The 21200-nt window shown below is 42.8% G+C and overlaps 1 protein-coding gene across 1 annotated transcript in view; it reads right to left on the reverse strand.

Moving 5' to 3' along the window:
- The window catches only part of PARP10 (poly(ADP-ribose) polymerase family member 10), a 1579412-nt gene that overhangs the window by 1503824 nt on the left and 54388 nt on the right, over window positions 1-21200 (reverse strand). The window contains exon 2 of the mRNA XM_044067716.1: window positions 8723-8901. Within this exon, the coding sequence (XP_043923651.1) occupies window positions 8723-8900 (178 nt within the window). The 5' untranslated portion in view covers window position 8901. The remainder of the gene's footprint in view (window positions 1-8722; window positions 8902-21200) is intronic.

Genomic DNA, 21200 nt, shown 5'->3' on the forward strand with positions numbered 1-21200 from the left:
AGAGCATCTGATGTCCTGAAACAGAGAGCTGCCAGTCCATCAACTCGCAGATACTATGATGTTCACAAACCAGTTTCTTGTGATGCTTCAAAGTTTGGTCTTGGTGCAGTCATTCTTCCAGAGGGTAGACCAGTAGGCTATGCATCCAGAACTCTAACCCAAACTGAAATGCAGTATGCCTAGATACAGAAAGAGCTCTTGGCAATTTTGTTTGCATATTCAAAGTTTTATTTATGGTAGATCTATCCAGATTGAAACAGATCACCAACCTCTAGTCACTATTTTGAGAAAGCATATGCATACAGCTCCTGCCAGATTGCAACGCATGATGCTGAAATTGCACAAGTATAATTTCAATCTTGTCTACACAAAAAGCAAGCTTCTTTACCTTGCTAATACATTATCCAGATCACCCAGAAATACCACTGAACAGCATGAAAATGAGAAGCTTGATTTTGAAGTCATGGAAGAAAGAAATTTTTCTTCCACATGTCTTGATGAACTTAGAAATCATACAGCCTCAGATCCAGTGGTTCAGAAACTTATTCACTTTATCAGTCAAGATGGCCATCAAAACAATCTTGCTTACCAGTTGACTTGCAACCACACTTTCTATACAGAGATGAGATTTTGTTTGACAATAGTATCATCATGAAAGGTCCAAAAGTGACTGTTCCAAAGTCCTTGCAACAAGAGTATATTACTATTTTGCATCGTGGCTACCCAGGAGCCAATTCTACCAAAAGAAGGGTGCAAGGATTAATATTTTGGCCTTCTATGTCACGGGATACTGAGAGAGTACTTTCATATTGTTCAGTATGTAATAGTACTAAGCCACATCAACAGAAAGAACTACTTCAGTCAACCAGATTCCTGGACCACCGTGGCTGAGTCTGCACAAAGTTATTTCTGTCAATGGTACACAGTTTACAATCCAACCGTTTCAAACGACTTGCAGAAGAGTGGGATTCTACTCATGTGATGAGTATCTCTTGAGTATACACAGTCAAATGGTTTGGCAGAACATGCAGTTCAAAGTGCGAAACAATTACTAGAGAAGTCAAAACAAGACAATAGCAATGTTTTCTTAAATCCCTTGAATCTCAGAAATGTTCCTCGTGATAAACATCTTGGTTCACCTGCACAGAGACATCTGTCAAGGCAAACCAGAACTACACTACCAATCAGTAGCAAATTCTTGGTTGCATGTGTCAAGAACAACAGATCAGTGAAAGCCCATCTGTTGAAGAAGCACTTATCCCCAGTCCTATTATGATAAAGCCAGCAAATATAATTTATTATGAGAAAAGGAGATCGTGAGGATGCAGACAACAGGTTTTGATCAGACTGGAGTCATGAAAAGTGTATGTACAGAGCCGAGCTCGTACATTGTGAAATGGCAAAGAGCAGAATTTACGCAGAACCGGAAACATTTGGTCCCGGTATCCAAGCCTGTACTGCAGTATTATACCTGCAAAAAAGATCTCAGAGTGAGTTATCTCGCATTCCAGAGGACTTTCTAGTAAATATCTCTGTTCTTGAGAAGAATCTTGAAAACTCCTAAAACAGATTGCTACATCACTAGATCAGGTCGCATTTCTAGACCATGTTCCAGATACAAGGCAACTTGGACACAACGTGGATGTTGCATCTATTTCTTATTATCTGTACAGTTGCATATCTCTTTTCAAATGTCATTATATCGTGAGCAGTTCATTAAAGATGGAGACTGTAGAGCAATATGTATGTATACCTTGCTTTCTAGGGGCGTGTGCATGTATAAATAATGAGCATGTGTGAGCCAGACTGCAATTTTGTAGTAAGTTGTTGAGATGCAAGCATGCATGGCTGTTTAAAACTATATTTTGTACTGCTGCTATCCTTCCTGGATGTGTTTCTGTTTAATAAAGCATATAAAACGAACTACCCTGCCTGTTTATCTTCACTTGTAAAACAAGACAAGTGACAGATATGCTGTGTGGTAACTGATGACAGTTTAACATGTGGACACATTAAAATGTAGACACAAATACTGAATTCATAATGTACACGATTCAAAGTCCAGACACTCAAAATACTGACAAAACACAAAATTTTCACAGAACAAACAACACTATACTTTTATGATCACTTTACACTACAAATTCAACAAATTACAAAAATACAAAGTACCCTAAAACCATAGCAATACTACAGGCCATGGCCCCTCTGAAAAGTGGTACTGTTATGGAAAGGGTTTTAGGGAGAAGTGCAGGGTTAGAATTAAATAGAAGTTATGTTCTTACCATAACGTTCCATGTTAGTTGTCTTCTTCTCGCCTTCTTCTTGCTGGATGGGTTCGGAGCCGACCTGCCCGACTGCCACTCTAAAGCTCGAGAGTTGGTTCCACCGGCTCGAGGCTCCCCTTATATCCCACAATGCTAGGCGAGAGTTACCTCAGATCTCGTTTGTAAGCTAACCCCAGCTTATAACAGAAACAGTATAACTGTGAAAAAAAAAAGAATCCACCTCTAACAACAGGAAGAAGAAGGGTGACCTACATTCTGAAACAAGAAATATGCATAATAGCATATAGCTAAGAAAGAGGTGGTAGAAAGAGAGGTCACGATCACAACTCCTCTAGGTCTGTCCAGGCCAGGGGGAAGGAGGGTGGGACGCAAGAAGAAGGCGAGAAGAAGACAACTAACATGGAACGTTATGGTAAGAACATAACTTCTATATGTTAAGTTGTCTATCTTGCCTTCATTCTTGCTGGATGGGACCGCGTCCCTAGCACCTTGTCCCGGGTGGCCTAACGGAACAGACTCCTGAGAACAGTGGAACCAAAATTAGCTCTATGCCTAGAAGCTAAATCCAACTTATAATGGGAAATAAAAGTGTGAGGAGTAGCCCAAGTAGCCGCTGCACAAATGGTGTCAATAGGCAGTCTGTCTTGGAAGGCTAGAGAAGTAGCCAAAGCTCTGGTGGAATGGGCTTTAGGCTTATTAGGCAATTTTTTGTGTCTAATCTCATAAACAAGGGTAATCAGAGATGTTAGCCATCTGGATAAAGATACCTTTGAAACTGGAAGTCCCTTTCTGCTTTCCGCATAGGAGACAAACAGCTGATCAGATTTTCTGAATTGTTTCGTCCTGTCCAAGTAGTACCTTAATTGACGATGAACATCCAGACAGTGTAATTTTTGTTCAGACCTATTTGAATACTCCGGGAAAAAGACAGGGAGGTCAATGCATTGGTTTAGGTTTGATGTTGAAACCACCTTAGGCAAAAAGGACGGGTTAGTTCGTAAAGAAACTCTGTCCTTATGGAACACAAGGTAAGGAGAACGACAACTGAGTGCTTGAAGTTCTGAAATTCTTCTAGCTGATGTGATAGCCACCAGAAAGAGAGTTTTCCATGATAATAACTTTAAGGAACATGAAGCTGCAGGTTCGAAAGGGGAAAGAATCAAAGAAGCAAGAACTAAATTTAGGTCCCAAGGAGAAGGAGGATTTCTTACAGGAGGTCTGAGAAGAAAAACTCCTTTCAAAAAGGCTTTGCAGAGTTTGTGGGACATTAGGGCGGATTCAGAAATGCCCACATGGAAATTAGAAATAGCTGCCAATTGAACCTTAAGAGTAGATGGAGATGAACCTGCATGGAAGAGTTCAGCAAGAAAATCGAGGACTAGTTGGATGGAAGCGGTGAAAGGGTCTATGTCCTTTCCTTGTGCCCAATATGAAAATCGTTTCCACTTACTCAAATAAATCTTTCGAGTGGAAGATTTATGGGAAGCTATCAAAATATCTCTAACAGAGTGAGATAATTGAGGAAGCCTGGCTACGGTTGGAAGTGGAGGAACCAAGCAGTGAGGTTCAGAGATGGGAGGGAGCGATGAAACTGACCCGACTGATGGATCAAAAGATCTGGAACTAGGTCCAGATTCCACGGTCGCTCCAAAAGAAATCGATGCAGAAAGGGGAACCACACTTGTCGAGGCCAGTAAGGAGCAATGAGGATCAATGAGGCCCTTCTGAGCGATAGCTTTCTGTATTACTTGAGAGATCAGTGGGAAGGGGGGAAATGCATACAGAAGTCCCCGGGGCCAAACTTGGACTAGCGCGTCCCTGCTGGGTTGGCCTGGTAAGGGGAATAGAGTGAAGTATTCTCTGCACTTGCTGTTTTGGGGAGTAGCAAAAAGATCGCAGCAAGGCTGACCCCACTTGAGAAAAATCTCTCTCACTACGGAGTCTTTCAGAGACCACTCGTGAGGCATGAGAATAGCTCTGCTCAACTTGTCCGCAATGTGATTGGACTTCCCGGGGATGTGCGTTGCTATCAGAAAACGCTGAGAAGAAATCGCCCATTGCCACAGTCTGAGTGCTTCTCGACACAGGGGGTATGATCTGGTTCCGCCTTGTTTGTTGATGTACCACACTACAGACATATTGTCTGTCTGGATTGCAATCGTTCCCAAGGGAAGAGAGTGTTGAAGGGCTTGCAACGCTAAAAGCACTGCTCTCATCTCCAGAACATTTATGTGCAAGTGGCATTCGTTTGGTTGCCATGTGCCCTGGACTGTCCTGCCCTGATAATGCCCCCCCCACCCGATCAGGGAGGCATCCGTTGTCAGAGTAGCAACCGGAGGAGGTGGAACAAATGGTCTCCCCAACAGGAGCTGGGGGGAAGACATCCACCACATGAGATGCTTTTTGCACGCTTGCGTGATCATAATGGTGTGAGACATTGGAAGTTCCTGGTATGACCATTGAGAAAAAAGCATCCACTGAAGGATCCGCATGTGGTATCTGGCCAATGGAAGGAGGGGTATGGCCGCTGCCATGATTCCCAACACCTTTAGAACTAACCTGGCTTTGGCTCTGTTGTTGCTGAGAAGTAGTGATACCAATTTCTGAATGTCTGATATCCTTTGGTTCGTTAGTGTTGCAGACATGTTTACAGTATCTAATTTTGCGCCTATGAAGGTAATAGTACGACAAGGCGACAAAACAGACTTTTCGCAATTTATTGAGATACCCAGTTTTTGACAGAAGCGAAAAGTGTAATCTCTGGCCATCAGAAGGAGATGCTTGGTGGGAGCTGTGAGGAGCCAGTCGTCCAAATATGGAAACACCTGGAATCCTTGTCGTCTCAGGTGAGAAGCTACCACTGCCATGCATTTGGTAAACACCCGGGGGGCAGTGGTGAGACCAAAGGGCAGGGCCCTGAATTGAAAATGACTGGTTCCCAGCCTGAAGTGGAGGAATCTTCTGGAGCGCCTGTTCATTTTTATGTGATAGTACGCGTCCTGAAGGTCTATAGAGCACATCCAGTTTCCTTTTCCCAATAGGGGAAGAATGGATTGCAGCGTGACCATCCGAAATCTTGTTTTCTTGACCGATCTGTTCAAGATACTGAGATCCAAAATTGGTCTCCAGTCCCCTGTTTTCTTTGGAACTAAAAAGAACCTTGAGTAGATTCCGGATCCTAGTTGGTCTGCTGGCACTGGCTGAATAGCTCTTTTGCAAGCAGTTTTGAAATTTCCAAAGCTGCTAAATCCCTTTGAGCGGGTGGGACATCTGGAAGGGAAATTTTTGACTGATTTGGAAAACGAAGAAAGGGGATAGAATAGCCTTCGGAAATGATGGACTGTACCCATTTGTCTTGTGTCAAGGATAGCCAGGCTTCTGGGTACAGTGACAATCTTCCCCCGACTGCCTCCGAAGATGGGCAGTCGGGCAACACCTCAGGGATGCTGAAAGGGCTTATCGGAGAACGTTTCTCGATTGCCCTGGTTCTGCGGACCCCCTCTGCCTCTAGGGCGTCTACCATTGTTGTTCCCCTCTGCCTCTGGCGGGAACCGACTCTGTCGTCAGGCGAAGCCCCTTGGGATTGTTTACGGAACCACATCTTTCCCCTTCTGGCCTTTGGGGTAAGGCCTAGAAGGAGTAGAAAACGGACTCCGACGGCAGAAAGGGTCTTGCCATCAGTCTCGCACCTAGTCAGGGTTTCTTTCACTTGTGGACCAAAAAGAGATGATCCATCAAAAGGGAAGTTCGTGAAAGACGCCTTGAAAGGTTCCAAAATTGCATAGCCGCATCCAGGCGTGCCTACGTAAGGCTACCCCTGTTCCTGCGGCTCTGCTCGCTCCATCGGCCGCATAAGAGAGGAGGCGCATGGAGGAGTTGGAAATAGAATTAAGGATAGCCAGCTGCATGTTCATTTTCTCTTGGAAACCCGCAGCTGTAGGGTCCTTCAGCATTTCACTCGCTTCTTTGATCAAGTCCCTTTGAAGACGAGTGAAATGGCACAGGTAATTCAGCTTAAACGCATAGTAAATGTCGCTGAGGAGAACATCCGCTTGCACCTATCCATGGACCTAGATTCCTTGTTAGGTGGATGGACAGGCACTGAAGGATCAGCCAGTTCCTTCTTTGTGGCGGCAGCTACCACCATAGCATCCACAGAGACTCCTTTTGATAAAAATTCCTTGTCTGATGGAGCTGTGATGAATTTGGAGGGTCTCCTGGGAGTGGGGTCCACTGAATCAGGAGCCGTCCATGCCTTTTTAGCAACCACCTGCATGAGGGGGTCGAAGGGGGGGGACACCCAGGAGGTGGAAGGACGAGAGCCAAACGCCTCAAGATACACAGATTCGTCCTCCGAAGGGTTGAGGGCTGGCCAATTTCCCCTCTGTTTAAGGATCTCCAGAATGTCTGCAAAAGAGACATCTTCAGAAGGGGAACGGGGGGAACCCTCAGAATCATCCAGATCTGTGTCGGAAGTGATAGACTCAGGTGAGTCAATGTGCTTCCTCTTGCACTTCCTCTTCCGAGGGGGCTCTTCTGCCAAATCAGGAGAGGCCACGGAAGAGGATGAAATCCCCAAAGGGAGCTCCTGAGGAGTTGGCTCTCTGCGGTCCGGGATGAGGGAGTGAGTCGATTTACCCTGAGGCAGCATAGAGGGAGGGGCTGACGGAGCCGACTGTGGAGTAGAGCCAGGCTCTAACACTCCGCATGACCTCGAAAGCACCCCTGTCAGGCAGAGCCAGAGGTCCCCGCTCCGAGGAGCTAAGGACCCCCCTCGGCACCGACAGTGATGGCTCCGAGGCCGATGTCGGAGCCGAACTCACCAGCGCCGAAGCACCGAGAGGGAGAGGGGGGTCGGACAAGGGTCCGATGCCACTCACCCCCTCGGAGCCGACGAGGGAAGTCCGGCGCCGAGATTCCTCCATGGAAGAAAACGGAGCCGACGACGGAGCCGAAGACAATTGTCTCGGCTCCGAGGTGACCACAGTCTCGGTTCCGACACGACCCGGCTCCGAACTCAAGAGAGTCGAAGGAGGAAAGAGTTGATGGACCGGGGCAGGCACCGACTGATGAGTCGGGCTCTGAAGCATCTGGGCTAGTGCCTCAGACTTGAGTAGTCGACTCACCACCCTCTGAAGGTCATGATCGGACAGCCTCGATGACCTAGAGGAATGAGACCTTTGGCTCCGTTCAGACAGCAGGGGAGATCCTGGAGCCGAATGAACAGAGCCAAGAGAAGGTGACCTAGACCTCTTTCTGGTTGTCGGCTCCGAAGATTTTGTCGGAGCCGACACAGGTACCTCGATAACCTCGGCTCCAGCCGAAGCGGAGGAAGCCACAGAAACTGTGGACTGAGTCTTATCGGCTCCAGCCGGAGCCGATAAAGGCAAAGGTTGAACAACCTGAGGTCTCGGCTCAGAAGCCGGAGCCGAAGACCTCGATGCCTTGGAGGGCTTCCCTGTTGAGACAGACAGGGAATCCTCAGGCTTCAACAAGCCTCTCAGAATAAGCTTGTTTTTTCTTTCCTGCAGGACCCTGGGGCTGAAGCCATGGCAAACAGCACAGGAGCCCTGCAGGTGCAAAGGCCCCAGACAATAGACACAAGAAGTGTGAGCGTCTGTCAGAGACATTTTCTGACAGCACGCATCACACTTCTTGAATCCGGACACCTTTGCTTCTTTAGACATAGCCTAACTGGTGAACACAAACACACACTCAAACACACCAGTTATACCCTGTCAAAAAATTACTTTAGTAAAAATACTAAAAAAAAAAAATAAGTACAAACAAGTACAATAAACAGTAGTTTAACTACACAAACACTCCCTAGGGAAGGGAAGGCCCAAGGCCCAAGGGAAGAACTAAAAGTTCTTTTAAACAAAAAACGGGAAAAAATTAGGTCGGGGATAAAGTTCAATGAACTACACTAATTTAATAATAATTAAACTAAAAAAGGGGGAAAAAGAGTAACTTTTAATAGAAAAAGCTTAAACTCACCAGGAACCGCTAGAACAACCAACCTCGAAGCTGTAGCGGCAAACGAGATCTGAGGTAACTCTCGCCTAGCATTGTGGGATATAAGGGGAGCCTCGAGCCGGTGGAACCAACTCTCGAGCTTTAGAGTGGCCGAGTCGGAGCCGAGGTCGGCTCCGAACCCATCCAGCAAGAATGAAGGCGAGATAGACAACTTAACATCATGCATTACCAACCCTAACCTACACCTTACCTTAAAAAACCCTTAACTTTAAAAAACCCTTTCCGTAACACTACTGCTATTACACAAGACAGACGCACCAAAAATATGCAGAACATGAAACTATCCCACTTACCTAACCTTTACTGTAACCCTAACTTGCCACTTGCACAAAAACATTTATCTACAGTCTGAACTGCATCCATTTACATATTTATAAAAGTGATTAAGAGAGACATACCTTCAGGGTTTTCATATATCAAGATAGCACTGTTACCATGTCGTTGTAATGACGTCAGCCTGCCTCCACTTGAACGACGCTTATTTTCAAAATATAGGACCAGAAGATCATCATGCACGTCATCAGGAATATTATAAACTTCCAATGCTACTCCATCTGCATTCTCTTCCTCTGACATACTACAGGAAGATATTAAAGAAAAAAAAAATTAATGTGTAATGACCTACACCCTAACATACAAAAATGTGCCAAAATGATGTCCAAGATGTAAAGAATAAATATGATGGGATTCAAACCTCTTGTATATTATTAAACACAAGCCCAACCAAAAATAAAGGCCAAGTGGCTATATGTACCATCCAAAACGTATCATTTGTGGTGAAAGTTAGATACGAATCAATGACACATTTGTACTACTTTTACCTTTTATCCAAAGACATTAAAAAGAGAAACCCGAACATTTAATTCTACCAAAGCTTCTGGGTTCATTGGACTTCAATACTGGAGCCCTGGCTCTAAACCCAAGTGGAGCCACTAATAATTCTGCAGATCCATAAAATCCTGACATCAGCACCTGCTCAATGTAAAGATGAATCTTATCACATCCAAAACAGCACAACACAAAACCTACTAAAGGCAAGCCTCTCTGAGCCACAGAAGTTCTACCCAAATTCTCAGGTACAAAAGTACTAAATGAGAATCTCGTGCAGTTATATTGTAACAGGTGTGCAACTACAAAATATCAGCTAATCTTCTAGAAGATGTACATCCATAGGTGGAATGGCCTTAGAGCACACCCCTTCGGTGTCCCTTTGTAAGTCTCTTAAAATTCTGAGCTCCCATAAACACAGCACATACAAACTGTTTTGTGTGTACTTCGCATCACTGCTCTGAAGTTAAGGGCAGGGCATGCTTATAACATCTTCATAGGTGATAAAATAATAAATTATCCAGTAATTTTAGAAATAAAACAAAGTGACAGAGGAATAAAACATGGTCAAAGGAACCATAAAACTTCAATTTAATTCAAAATATAAAATAAATGCACTGGATAATATAAACACTGGTAAGCGCTTTCACATTAAAGCTTCATTAGACCATTACAAAACACATCCAACCTACCACTCATTTAGAGCAACTCATACATTGTAAACCAATCAAATTTCAAAAGAACAGCAGCGTAATAAATAAAATATATATATATATTTATAAAACTTAACTGCATCTCCTTCAACTATGCCCCTTCAAAATTGGTCTTAAAACGACACTTTTTCATTCAAGCCTCTACCTTGACCTGCCCTCAGCTTAATGATCCACTTGATCTCTGTAGTCTAAATAATGTTATGCCTCCCTGTCGTATACTAGGCTTCACAATATCAATAACTACAAAATTAAAACAAATGCTATTCATCTGTATATAAAACGTGTTTAGATACAGCATCGCAGGAGATGACATTCATTCTTTATAAATTTTAGATTTTAATTATTTTTTTATTTTGATTTTATGGCTACTTTCAAATACTTTATGTTTTCATTTTTGGTGATTGGTTTGTTATTTATTACGCTCCTCTTCTGTTGACATGTGATGTACGAGTTGCTCTAAATATAAATGGTAAGCTGGGTGTAGTCACTTTGTTTTATTTCTTTTTTTGTATTTGCTGACAAGGGATTATTAATTCTTGGAGCCGTAATTTGTATTTTATTTATTTTACAATTGTGAGATTAAAGTCCATTTTCAGCAGAGGCTCGGGGAGAAAACCCTCCATTCAATACAACAAATAAGCAAAGAAAAACGAAAACAAAAAAAACATATATATATATATATATATATATATATATATATATATATATATATATATACATATATATGTGTATGTGTATATATATATATATATATATATATATATATATATATATATATACACATACATACATATACATATATACATATATACATATATATATATATATATATATACATACATAGACACACACACACACACACACACACACACACACACACACACACACACACACACATATATATATATATATATATATATATTTATACACATATATATATATATATATATATATGGGTCTACTTCTAAACACCGACACGATTCCCGACACAAAACTCACCGACGCCAAATAACCGACAACACACAAACCCGACACAAACCCGACAACGCAAAACACCGAACACCAAACCACCGACACACGGAACGTAAACAACACGCGACACTACATACCATACACACTAGCCCTGACCCAAACCCTAACCCTAAGGTCCGATACTATCGCACACTTCACCTACCTGCAACCTAACCCTAACTCACTTACACACCCCTAGCCCAAGCTCCGACACCAACGTACACATCACCTACCTGCACCCTAACCCTAACTCACTTACACACCCCTAGCCCAAGCTCCGACACTAACGTACACATCACCTACCTGCACCCTAACCCTAACTCACTTACCTGACCACTCCTACCTCCGTCACTGTCGCACACTTACCGGGTCGCGATCGCACATTACCCTTGTCGGTCTTTCCACTGTCGGCGAATCACCCTGTCGGTATACGTACCTGTCGGTCATCTGGCGTCGGTGATTTCCGCGTCGGGGAATCAGCGTTTCGGTCTTTAGAATGGGACCCATATTATATATATATATATATATATATATATATATATATATACACACACATATACACACACACACACACACACACTATATATATATGTATATAAACACACATTATATATATATGTATATACACACACACACATTATATATATATTATATAAAATGTGTATCTATATACACTGCAGTGGTGGTGCTGCGGTAGCACTGTCGCCTCACAGTTAGACATTGCCCGTTCGATTCTCAGTTACAGCGTCTTGTGTGGCGATATGCGTAAATGGGCGTTCCTTCGTTGAAGATTGTGCGTTAGGCCCGGCAAGCCAGCACGTAAATATCTACTGCCAATCATTAGCAGACCGGAGTTCCGCTGTGGCGACCCCTAACCGAGAAAAGCCGAAAGACATATACATATATATATATATATATATATATATATATATATATATATATATACACATACATACATATACATACATTATATATATATATATATACACACATACACACATATACAAACACATAAATATATATATATATATATATATATATATATATATATATATATAGAGAGAGATATATATATCTCTCTCTCTCTCATATAATATATATATATATATATATATATATATATATATATATATATATATATATATATATATATCACACACACACACACACACACACTGAGCAGAGTGGAGGAGAGGTGTTGACTACAACTCCTAGCTGAGATATACAAGTATCCTGTTTTTTTCGATTATTTATACTGATTATTGTTTCTAGCAATTTATATATAGCACTTTTTATTACCTGCTGCATAGTTTTTGAGAGTATTTTATTGCTATTAACTAATCTGCACGGGTAACTGATTTGTTTGCAGTTAAAAGCATTCTGTAGAGTCTCATTGCTCCTTTATCTGTTTAAAAACTTTGATTTTGTGGCTTTCTGTAGTGCTTACTGTCTGTAGGCTAATAGTTTTAGTATGTTGGCGTGTTGCTGTTATACTTGGTGGCTTTGCAGTTGCCAGCCCCTACTGTAAATCTGATCTGGGACACTCCTCCCAGTCTAGTGTCATTAGCTCATTCTACCCAATACAGAGAGAACATTTGAGAAGGCCTTCTGTTTCTCCTTTTTTCCTTTCAAAAAAAAAAAAAATAATAATTTTTGCCTGAATCTCCTTGTGTTCTGACTGTGCTTCTCAAACATTTTGGAAATACGAGTATATTTTAGAGCATTTATTATAGCTGCAATTGCCTTAATATTGCTACAACTCAAGTGCTCTAGGCTGCACTGAATCTGAAGTGCTTGTGTGTTTTAGCTGCTTTTCTGTATATATAGACTTCTCTGTATATGTAGACTAGCTACTTATTCTGCTGTGTTACTGCCTCTTATATCGTTTTTCAGTTGTGCACTTGCCTTGCTACATTTAAAAAGTTTTAAATTGCTAATTTTGTAGAGTTTTAATTGCATTTACTGTTTAGGACTACACACAAGTGTATTAGCCTTTTCTGTGTTTATTTACTGTATTATTGCATTGTTTAGCCTGTTGCAACAAAAAAAAAAAATACCGTCTTGTTTGCTCGTTTCCCACCTTTTCTAGCCAGTCCATATCCCAGCCTTTGCTCGTCTCAGGAGTTTATTTTCTGTGCTCAGAGCTATCCAGACCTTGCTGTGGTAGAGGTAAGTCCTACTGCTTACCAGTGGGACTGGTGAGCATTGTACTGCCTATCTAACCCTAGAGGAGTGGTTTCCAGCTCTGAAATTGTAATTTTATTAGCCTTTTTGGGCCGATTTCTATCCCTTTCAATGTTCTGGCTTAAAAACACGTGTTTTTGCACATTTTTCACATTGTGCAGCACTGCGAGGCTACAGTTAAACTATTCCAGGTGCCAGAAAGTCTGCTCTTCAAATTTTCCCTTAGAACTAGCTGGTTTCTCAGTAGTAGCACTAAAATCTGAACCCCTGTGACTAGAACTTGCTCTAGAACCTGCTGGAAAGCACTAGGAAGCCTGAAACGGATACAAGCACTCAACTCTCCTAGTCAATAAGGAGAAATTAATCATAGGCACTAAACAGCCTACAATTGCAAAGTACCTTGCAAAGGTAAGGGAAAACAGCTCTTAAACCTTACAAAAAAAGCACCTAAACAGGCACGTCCAAGGGTCAGCTTCCGGTGATTTCTCCTGTCCACCTGGTGAATCTGGGCATACTGGGGCAATGTGGCAACTGCCTCATGTACACAGACAATCCTCTCCTCCTACCACCTAACACTACAACCTGCGAGAGTTGCACTTACATAGCCAAACTGGAAGCAAAGCTCTCTCCGGCCAAGATTGTGCTAGACAGTCAAGAGGAGAAGGTTAACACCTGCATTGCACCTCAAGCAACTTATAGCCCTTCAAAACCCACACAAAGCAACACTAAACCCACATATGCGGAAGCCCTTAACATTAACCTGCCCAAGAAACAAGGACCTCCGAAGCCAAAACGCAAACAAAACATCAGTCACAACCAAAGTGACACATAGCTTACACCACCAGTGTGCCACCCAACAGCCCCCAAGGCAAAACAATGTACCCAACACTTTAGTCATAGGTGACTCTATACTCAGGCACACTGATGTCCCACTCAACAGGCTGAACAAGGAGAAAATTACAGTCAGCTGCCTGTCGGGTGCCAGGATCCGCCACAACGCATGCACTCAAGTCACTCCACAAGTACAAACACGACTCTGTCATTGTCCATGCTGGGGTGAATGACTTGAGACGTACCTCCCTGGACTACATGAAGAGAGTCCTGGAAGAGCTCTTGTATCATGTGATCCAGGCAGGTATGACCCTAGCCCTGAGTAGCATCCTGCCTTCGCCCAGAATGTTACCACAGTACAAGGACAAAATGATTGACTTCAACAATTGGCTAAGCTTCTGGTGTCATTCAAAGGGGATCCAGTATTTGTCTGCCTGGGATGACATGATCGACAAACCACGATGCTTTGCCAGAGATGGTCTGCACCTGTCACCCCTGGGATTCAGGTTACTGGCTAAAGCTCTTGCCACCCCTGTAGTGCCTTTTTTAGGCAAGGTTCAAAGGATAAAACCACCACCGTAACAGATACCAGCATGCAAAATCTGAAGGTAATGCTACTCAATGCTAGAAGTCTAAACCTCAAAATGCACTCTCTCGAGGCACTCCTAAAAATGGAGAACATAGATAACTGTGCCGTAAATGACACCTGGTTCAAGGCTCCAGAGAGCATCCCTGCAAGACCAGGCTACAATGCTTACCACACTTTTCGGCGACAAAACCAAGACCAAAACACTAAAGGTGGAGGAGTGTCCACATTCACACCTCCAGGCTAGTTGCCCAACACAATGCATCTGAAATTCTCCAGGTACAACTAACACTAGGTAAGACTGCAATCCAAATTGTAGCTTGCTACAGATCCCCCACCATGCCCCAAGAGTCTCACTACACCTTTCTAAACATACTGGAAAATATTAAGATACAATCAAACACCCTAATACTGGGTGATTTCAACTACCCTGCCATTAATTGGGAAAACTACTCGGGTACCAACTCCTTTTCCCAATGGTTCTTGGAATTCATAAATTCCAACGCCCTGGACCAACTAATCCATTGTCCCACCAGGGGCTCCAATATCCTAGACCTGGTCATTACCAGCATGGGAGATAGATGCTCCACACCAGTGGTCACCCCCTCATTGGTCAGGTCTGACCATAAGAAAATCACCCTTGACATCCACATCCCAGCCCCCCCCCCCAGTAAGAAAACCTCATTAAAAAACTTCTCCAAATCCAACTTCATGCTACTGAAGTCAGAAGTGACAAACTTCACAACACCCACGCAGACGGGATCTGGAAGTTCGACTGCAGAATCCTACACTAAGGCACTGTACGAGCACATCCACTCGTGCATTAATCGTGCCATCCCAAATAGAACCAAGATGCTCTTCTCCAAAACAAGGAAGCCAATCTGGTGGTCCCCTGCTATAAACTAACTATACAACAGAAGGAAGAAACTGTTGCAGAAAACAGGAAAATCCCAGGATGCAAAAAACTCCCTGACCAGCCTCAGTAAGAAGCTGAAATCCCTCATAAAATCCTCAAATGCTAGTTACGAAAATAAAATTGCCAAAGACGACCACAAGGTATTCTATAGTTATGTCAAGAATCTAAATGGCAATGCTCAGATATGCTCTGAGCTACAACAGAATGGCATTAAATATACTGATCCCAAGCATATTGCCAATATCCTGGCAGATCGATTTAGTGCCAACTTCACTCCCCTCTCATGCCCTAAAGGGCCCATCTCAATAGCAAAAGATTGCCAAATTCCAATAATCACGGCCACACAGGTAGAAACTGCACACTCCAAAGCTAAGAATACAGCATCCATGGCACCAGAAGACATCCCAGGCTGTGTACTACATGAACTACAAAATGAACTGGCACTTCACTTAAGTGTTATGTTTAATCATAGCCTCACCTCAGGCTTCGTGCCCACTGAGTGGCGCACAGCTACAGTTATCCTGCTCCATAAGGGAGGATCAGCCTTGGATCCCGGGAACTACCGTCCCATCAGTCTGACAAGCCTGATCTGCAAGGGATGGAACGCATTATCATGGAACTTACACACAAAGACATTGGCAACCTTCAAACACTGGACCCCACCCAGTTTAGGTTTGTGAAGGGCCGATCTTGTCTCCTGAATCTGACTGACTTCTTCGAATCAGTCCCCAGAGCTGTGGACGAGGGTAAGGCGGTCCACACAGCCTATCTGGACCTGGCCATGGCCTTCAACACCATCCCCCACTCTGGAATCATAGATAAACTTACTAAGCTGGGCATAAATCCCTACGTCACTCGATGGGTTGCCAACTGGCTTACTGACAGAACCCAGACTATAAAAGTAGCCAACTCCAAATCCATCTCCAGACAAGTGACAAGTGGAGTACCTCAGGGTTCAGTCCTGGGAACACAGAAGTAGATGGCAAACCAGAGTGAAGTACAGGCCAACACTAAGGGACTCTGCCTAACAAAGTTCGCAGATGACTGCAAACTGGGAGCCACTATTGAATCCCCAAATGTGGATATTTTACAAAAGGGCCTTACAGAAACAGATGCCTGGTGCCAGAGCCATGGGCTCAAACTTAAATGCCAAGAAATGTATAGTTATCCCCTTTGGAAAAAAAAACATGTACGCATGAATTACCACATGGATGGCAGGACACTAAACATCGAAAGTGTGATGAGAGACTTAGGGACACAGGTGGACAGTGGTCTCACTTTCGATAACCACATCACCACAACAGTCAGAAAATCCTTCTATGTGGCACACCTCATCAGAAAATCCTTCTATGTGGCACACCTCATCACTAAGGGCTTTTCATCCAGAAAAAAGGAGGTCAATGTCCCACTGTACTCATCCCTCATTACACCCATTACAGAGTATAATGCCCCGTTTGGTATGCACCTCACAAGACATCGGCAACAGCTGGAAAGGCCATAGAAATACCTCACTAAAAGAATCACAGGCCTAAATGCCATATGCTGACCGTCTAAAAAAAAAAAAAAATCCAGCTATACTCTGGCATATCATCTACTCAGAGGCCATCTCTGCTTAACATACAAGGCCATGTCAAACACTGAGCTGTTGGACATGCTCCACTTAAAGAAATCCCAATCCCTCAGAACCACATGCTCCAGGAATCTAAACCTTGTCATCACAATGAACAAAACATGCTGGAGGGATAGGTTCCTGACCCAGAGACTCCCGATACTCTGGCATGGGCTGCCCATACTCTGGAATAGGATTACCCATACATGTCAAGCAGAGCGCCTCATTAGCCCTCTTCAAAAGTAACCTTGATGATTGGATGGGAGGTAGGAAATACACCCAGGGGATCATGTCAGTCACCCTACTAGACAGGGGTCCAGAGAAGTAAATATTGTGGGAAGAAATATCCAGGGAATTGTTATGGCTAGGCTTGCATAGGCCCTAGGGCCGATAGCCTAGTACCAACCTATGAACAATATATATATATATATATATACACACACATACACACACACACACACACATATATATATATATAAAATCTTATATGTGTGTGTGTGTGTGTGTGTGTGTATATATATATATGTGTGTGTGTGTGTGTGTGTATACACACACACACACATATATATATATATATATATATATATATATATATATATATATATCTATCTATATATATATATATATATATATATATATATATATATACATACACACACACATATACAAGAAATGATATATATACATATATATATATATATATATATATACATATATATATATATATATATATATATATATATATATACATACACACATATATATATATATATATATATATATATATATATATATATATATATATATATATACATATATATATACACACATACACACACACACACACACACACACACACACACACACACACACACACACACAAGAAGAAAAACACTTTCACACTGAAATGTATGGAGAGAACTCCTTTCAATACAAAGCAATCAGAAGTAGATAAGTGTAATACATTATCTAAAACTTCTGTTACTGTTTTTCATCAATGTAGAAATGTAACATAGCTGTAAAATTATAATCAGAAGAGAACGTTTGTGATAAAAACGCGAAATCTCAGTTGTATGATTCAGTGAAGGCAAACTGAGATTTCTAGTAGATTAAAGCAACATGACTGCTTGTGTATTATTTACTAACTTGGGTCAGAACAGGAGCATATCCAGGTTTTTTGATAAGTGGGATTGGTCTTTAAAAATTAGATTTACTGGCTGTTGACCTCATGTTAAGAAGAGGCAGGAAATTACAGATTTCTGCAATGTAATTAGAGTAAAGGTAGACCTTTTTAAGCCTATCCATGCTTCCCAAAGGGGAGAATAAACCCTATATCTGTAAGGTAAATATCCAAACCATTATGCTAACCCCCAACTCCAAAGACTTATTTGCCGTAACCATGGACTTGAATTTCACACTCTCCCAATTCAGCTATTTTGGTTCACTCTGTTCTTGATCCTGCAAGTGTTTGTGCCTGCAAAGCTACAGCTCAACTGTGAAAATGCAGCAATTAAGAATGAAGGAAATACTAAATCCAATACTTAAACTGTCTCAAACATCAACGGTCACAGTGCATACTCCAAAGGTCTGCAGCACCAGTAGTAGTTGGAACACCTCTGCATATTTGTTTAGCAACCAACCTATCCAGCACTTTTATGCAATGCGACAAGGGTCTGAAAGTACAGTTTTGTACCTACCATAAATGTAGATGTTCGAGCGCTAATACAGCTGCAGTCATAACAGATGGGGTTCTCCTGCCGTCAGGCGGGTCCTCGGTCGGCCGAATTCCAAAGTCTAAGTCCGGCGTCAGTTGTCATCACTTCTTCCCTGACGTCAGAGCGCCAGGGGTATAAAAGAACCAGCCAACGCCATTTTCTTCAGTTTTTCTTGCCCCAGATGTCAGGTGCCCCCAGAAGGAAGGCAATACATAAATTTGTGTAATAAAGCAATGCAATATAATCAAAAAACAGTAGTTGCAAGCAAATACACCATAAAAGAACACCCCAAGAGGGGAAGGAGGGAGGGAAACCTGGACTGCAGCTGTATTAGCACTCGAACATCTACATTTATGGTAGGTACAAAACTGTACTATGTTCATCGCTCATACAGCTGCAGTCATAACAGATGGGTAGAATCCCAAAGCTAAGAAAGGGGTGGTAGGCACTAGGTGGGAGTAGGAGGAGCCAGAATGCCCTGCAAGACTGCTGTGGCAAAGCCTGCTCTAGTTTTGGAGTATAATGGTAGGTGGTAGTGCTTGGAAAAGGTATGCACAGAACTCCAAGTGGCTGCTTCCAATATATCCTTGGTAGGAACTCCTCTGAGGAAAGCTGCAGAGGTAGCTGTGGCCCTTGTGGAGTGAGATCTGATGCCTGCAGGTACAGTCTTCCCATGAAAAGAGTAACAAAAGCGTATGCAATGGGCTATCCATTTTGAGATGGTCTGTTTGGAATTTGGTTTCCCTTGAGCTCCTACAGCATAGGACACAAAGAGCTGTTCTGATTTTCTGAAAGGCTTTGTTCTGTCCAAATAATAACGCAGCTGTCTGTGAATGTCCAAGGAATGTAGTAGTCTCTCCCCTTTGTTTTGAGGGTTAGGGTAAAAGGTAGGTAAGTGTATAGCCTGATTCAAAGCTACCCTGGATACCACCTTTGGCATAAAGGACGGGTTGGTTCGTAAGGAAACTCTGTCCTGATGGAATATGATAAAAGGCTGCACAGCCATGAGGGCTTGTAGTTCTGATACCCTATGAGCTGAGGTGATAGCCAGAAGGAAAGCTGTTTTCCAGGACAAATATTGCAAATCTTGAGGCAGCTGGCTCAAAAGGAGGCAGGGTCAGCTTTTCTAGTATGAAACTGAGATCCCAAGCAGGTACTGGTTGTTTCCTTGGGGGTTTTATATTCTTTGCCCCTCTGAGGAACTGTCTCAAGAGGGGGGTGAGAGAATAAAGGTGGATCAGTGTTGTATTCTGCAGAAATGGCTGAGGCATGGATTTTAATGGAGGAGAATGAAAGTCCACTGCTTAGCAGCTCAGCTAGGTACTGTAGGATTCTGGCCCTTTTTCTCATTCCAGGCACAAAACCGTTTCCATTTTGCGGAGTAAGCTTTTCTGGTAGACGGCCTTCTGGCCTCCAAAATGACATCCTGCACCTCCTTGGACAGTAGGGTCTGTTGTGATGTTAAGGAATCTTCCATGCGGCCAGATTGAGTGTTTTCAGCTGACTGAAGAGTTTTGAAGCTGTGCTGAGTCAGAAGAAGAGGCATTCGAGGTAGGGTCCATGGAGGGGAATGCGTCAGGCTCCTCAGGAGTGGGTACCAGTGCTGTCTTGGCCAGTCTGGAGCAATGAGAATCATCTTTGGTCTGTCCGCTCTGGTTTTTAGTAGTACTTTGGGCAGTAGAGGAAGAGGTGGAAAGGCAAACTGTCATTGTTGTCCAACTGAAAGAGAGAGCGTCCACTCTCCAGGCCTGTGGATGGAAGGTCCTTGAGCAGAATTTTGTCAATTGGTGATTTTTGTGGGAGGCAAAGAGATCTATATCCGGTCTTCCCCATGCTTGAATTATCTCTGTAAAAACTTGAGGATGCAACTTCCATTCGTGTGGATCTGTCATATTCCTGCTTAGGTTGTCTGCCAGCGTGTTTTCCTTGCCTGGCAAGTGCTGTGCTTGAAGTTCGATTTGTAATTCCAGGGCCATGTTCCAAAGTGACATGGCCAATCTGCACAGGGGGTATGAATGGGTTCCTCCCTGTTTGTTTATGTACCACATTACTGTGGTGTTGTCTGTCCTTATCAATAGTTGACCTGGATGCAGAAGGTCTTTGACAGCTGTAATAGCATTTGTTACTGCTAGCATTTCCTTTTGATTGATGTGAAGGTGCTTTTCTTTTTGGGACCATTTGCCCTGAATGCACCAATCTGTCATGTACACCCCCCAGGCGTAGTCCGAGGCGTCTGTTGTGATGACTTGATTTGCTTGTGGCTTGCAGAATGGGAGACCTGTGTTTGTTTGGCATTCTTGAGCCCACCACAGAAATTCCTTTTGTAGACATGGAATTAGTGGTATTATTGTTTCCAAACTCTGGCTGTGTTGAGACCATAGGTTTTTCAGGTACCATTGAAGTTTCCTCATATGCAGCTTTGCACATGGGATTAGTAAGATGCAAGATGCCATGAATCCCAGAGCCTGCAGGATTTTCCTTGC

The sequence above is a fragment of the Protopterus annectens genome, chromosome 3.part1, assembly GCF_019279795.1.
Source record: "Protopterus annectens isolate FY-2018-M chromosome 3.part1, PAN1.0, whole genome shotgun sequence".
NCBI classification, from domain to species: domain Eukaryota; kingdom Metazoa; phylum Chordata; order Ceratodontiformes; family Protopteridae; genus Protopterus; species Protopterus annectens.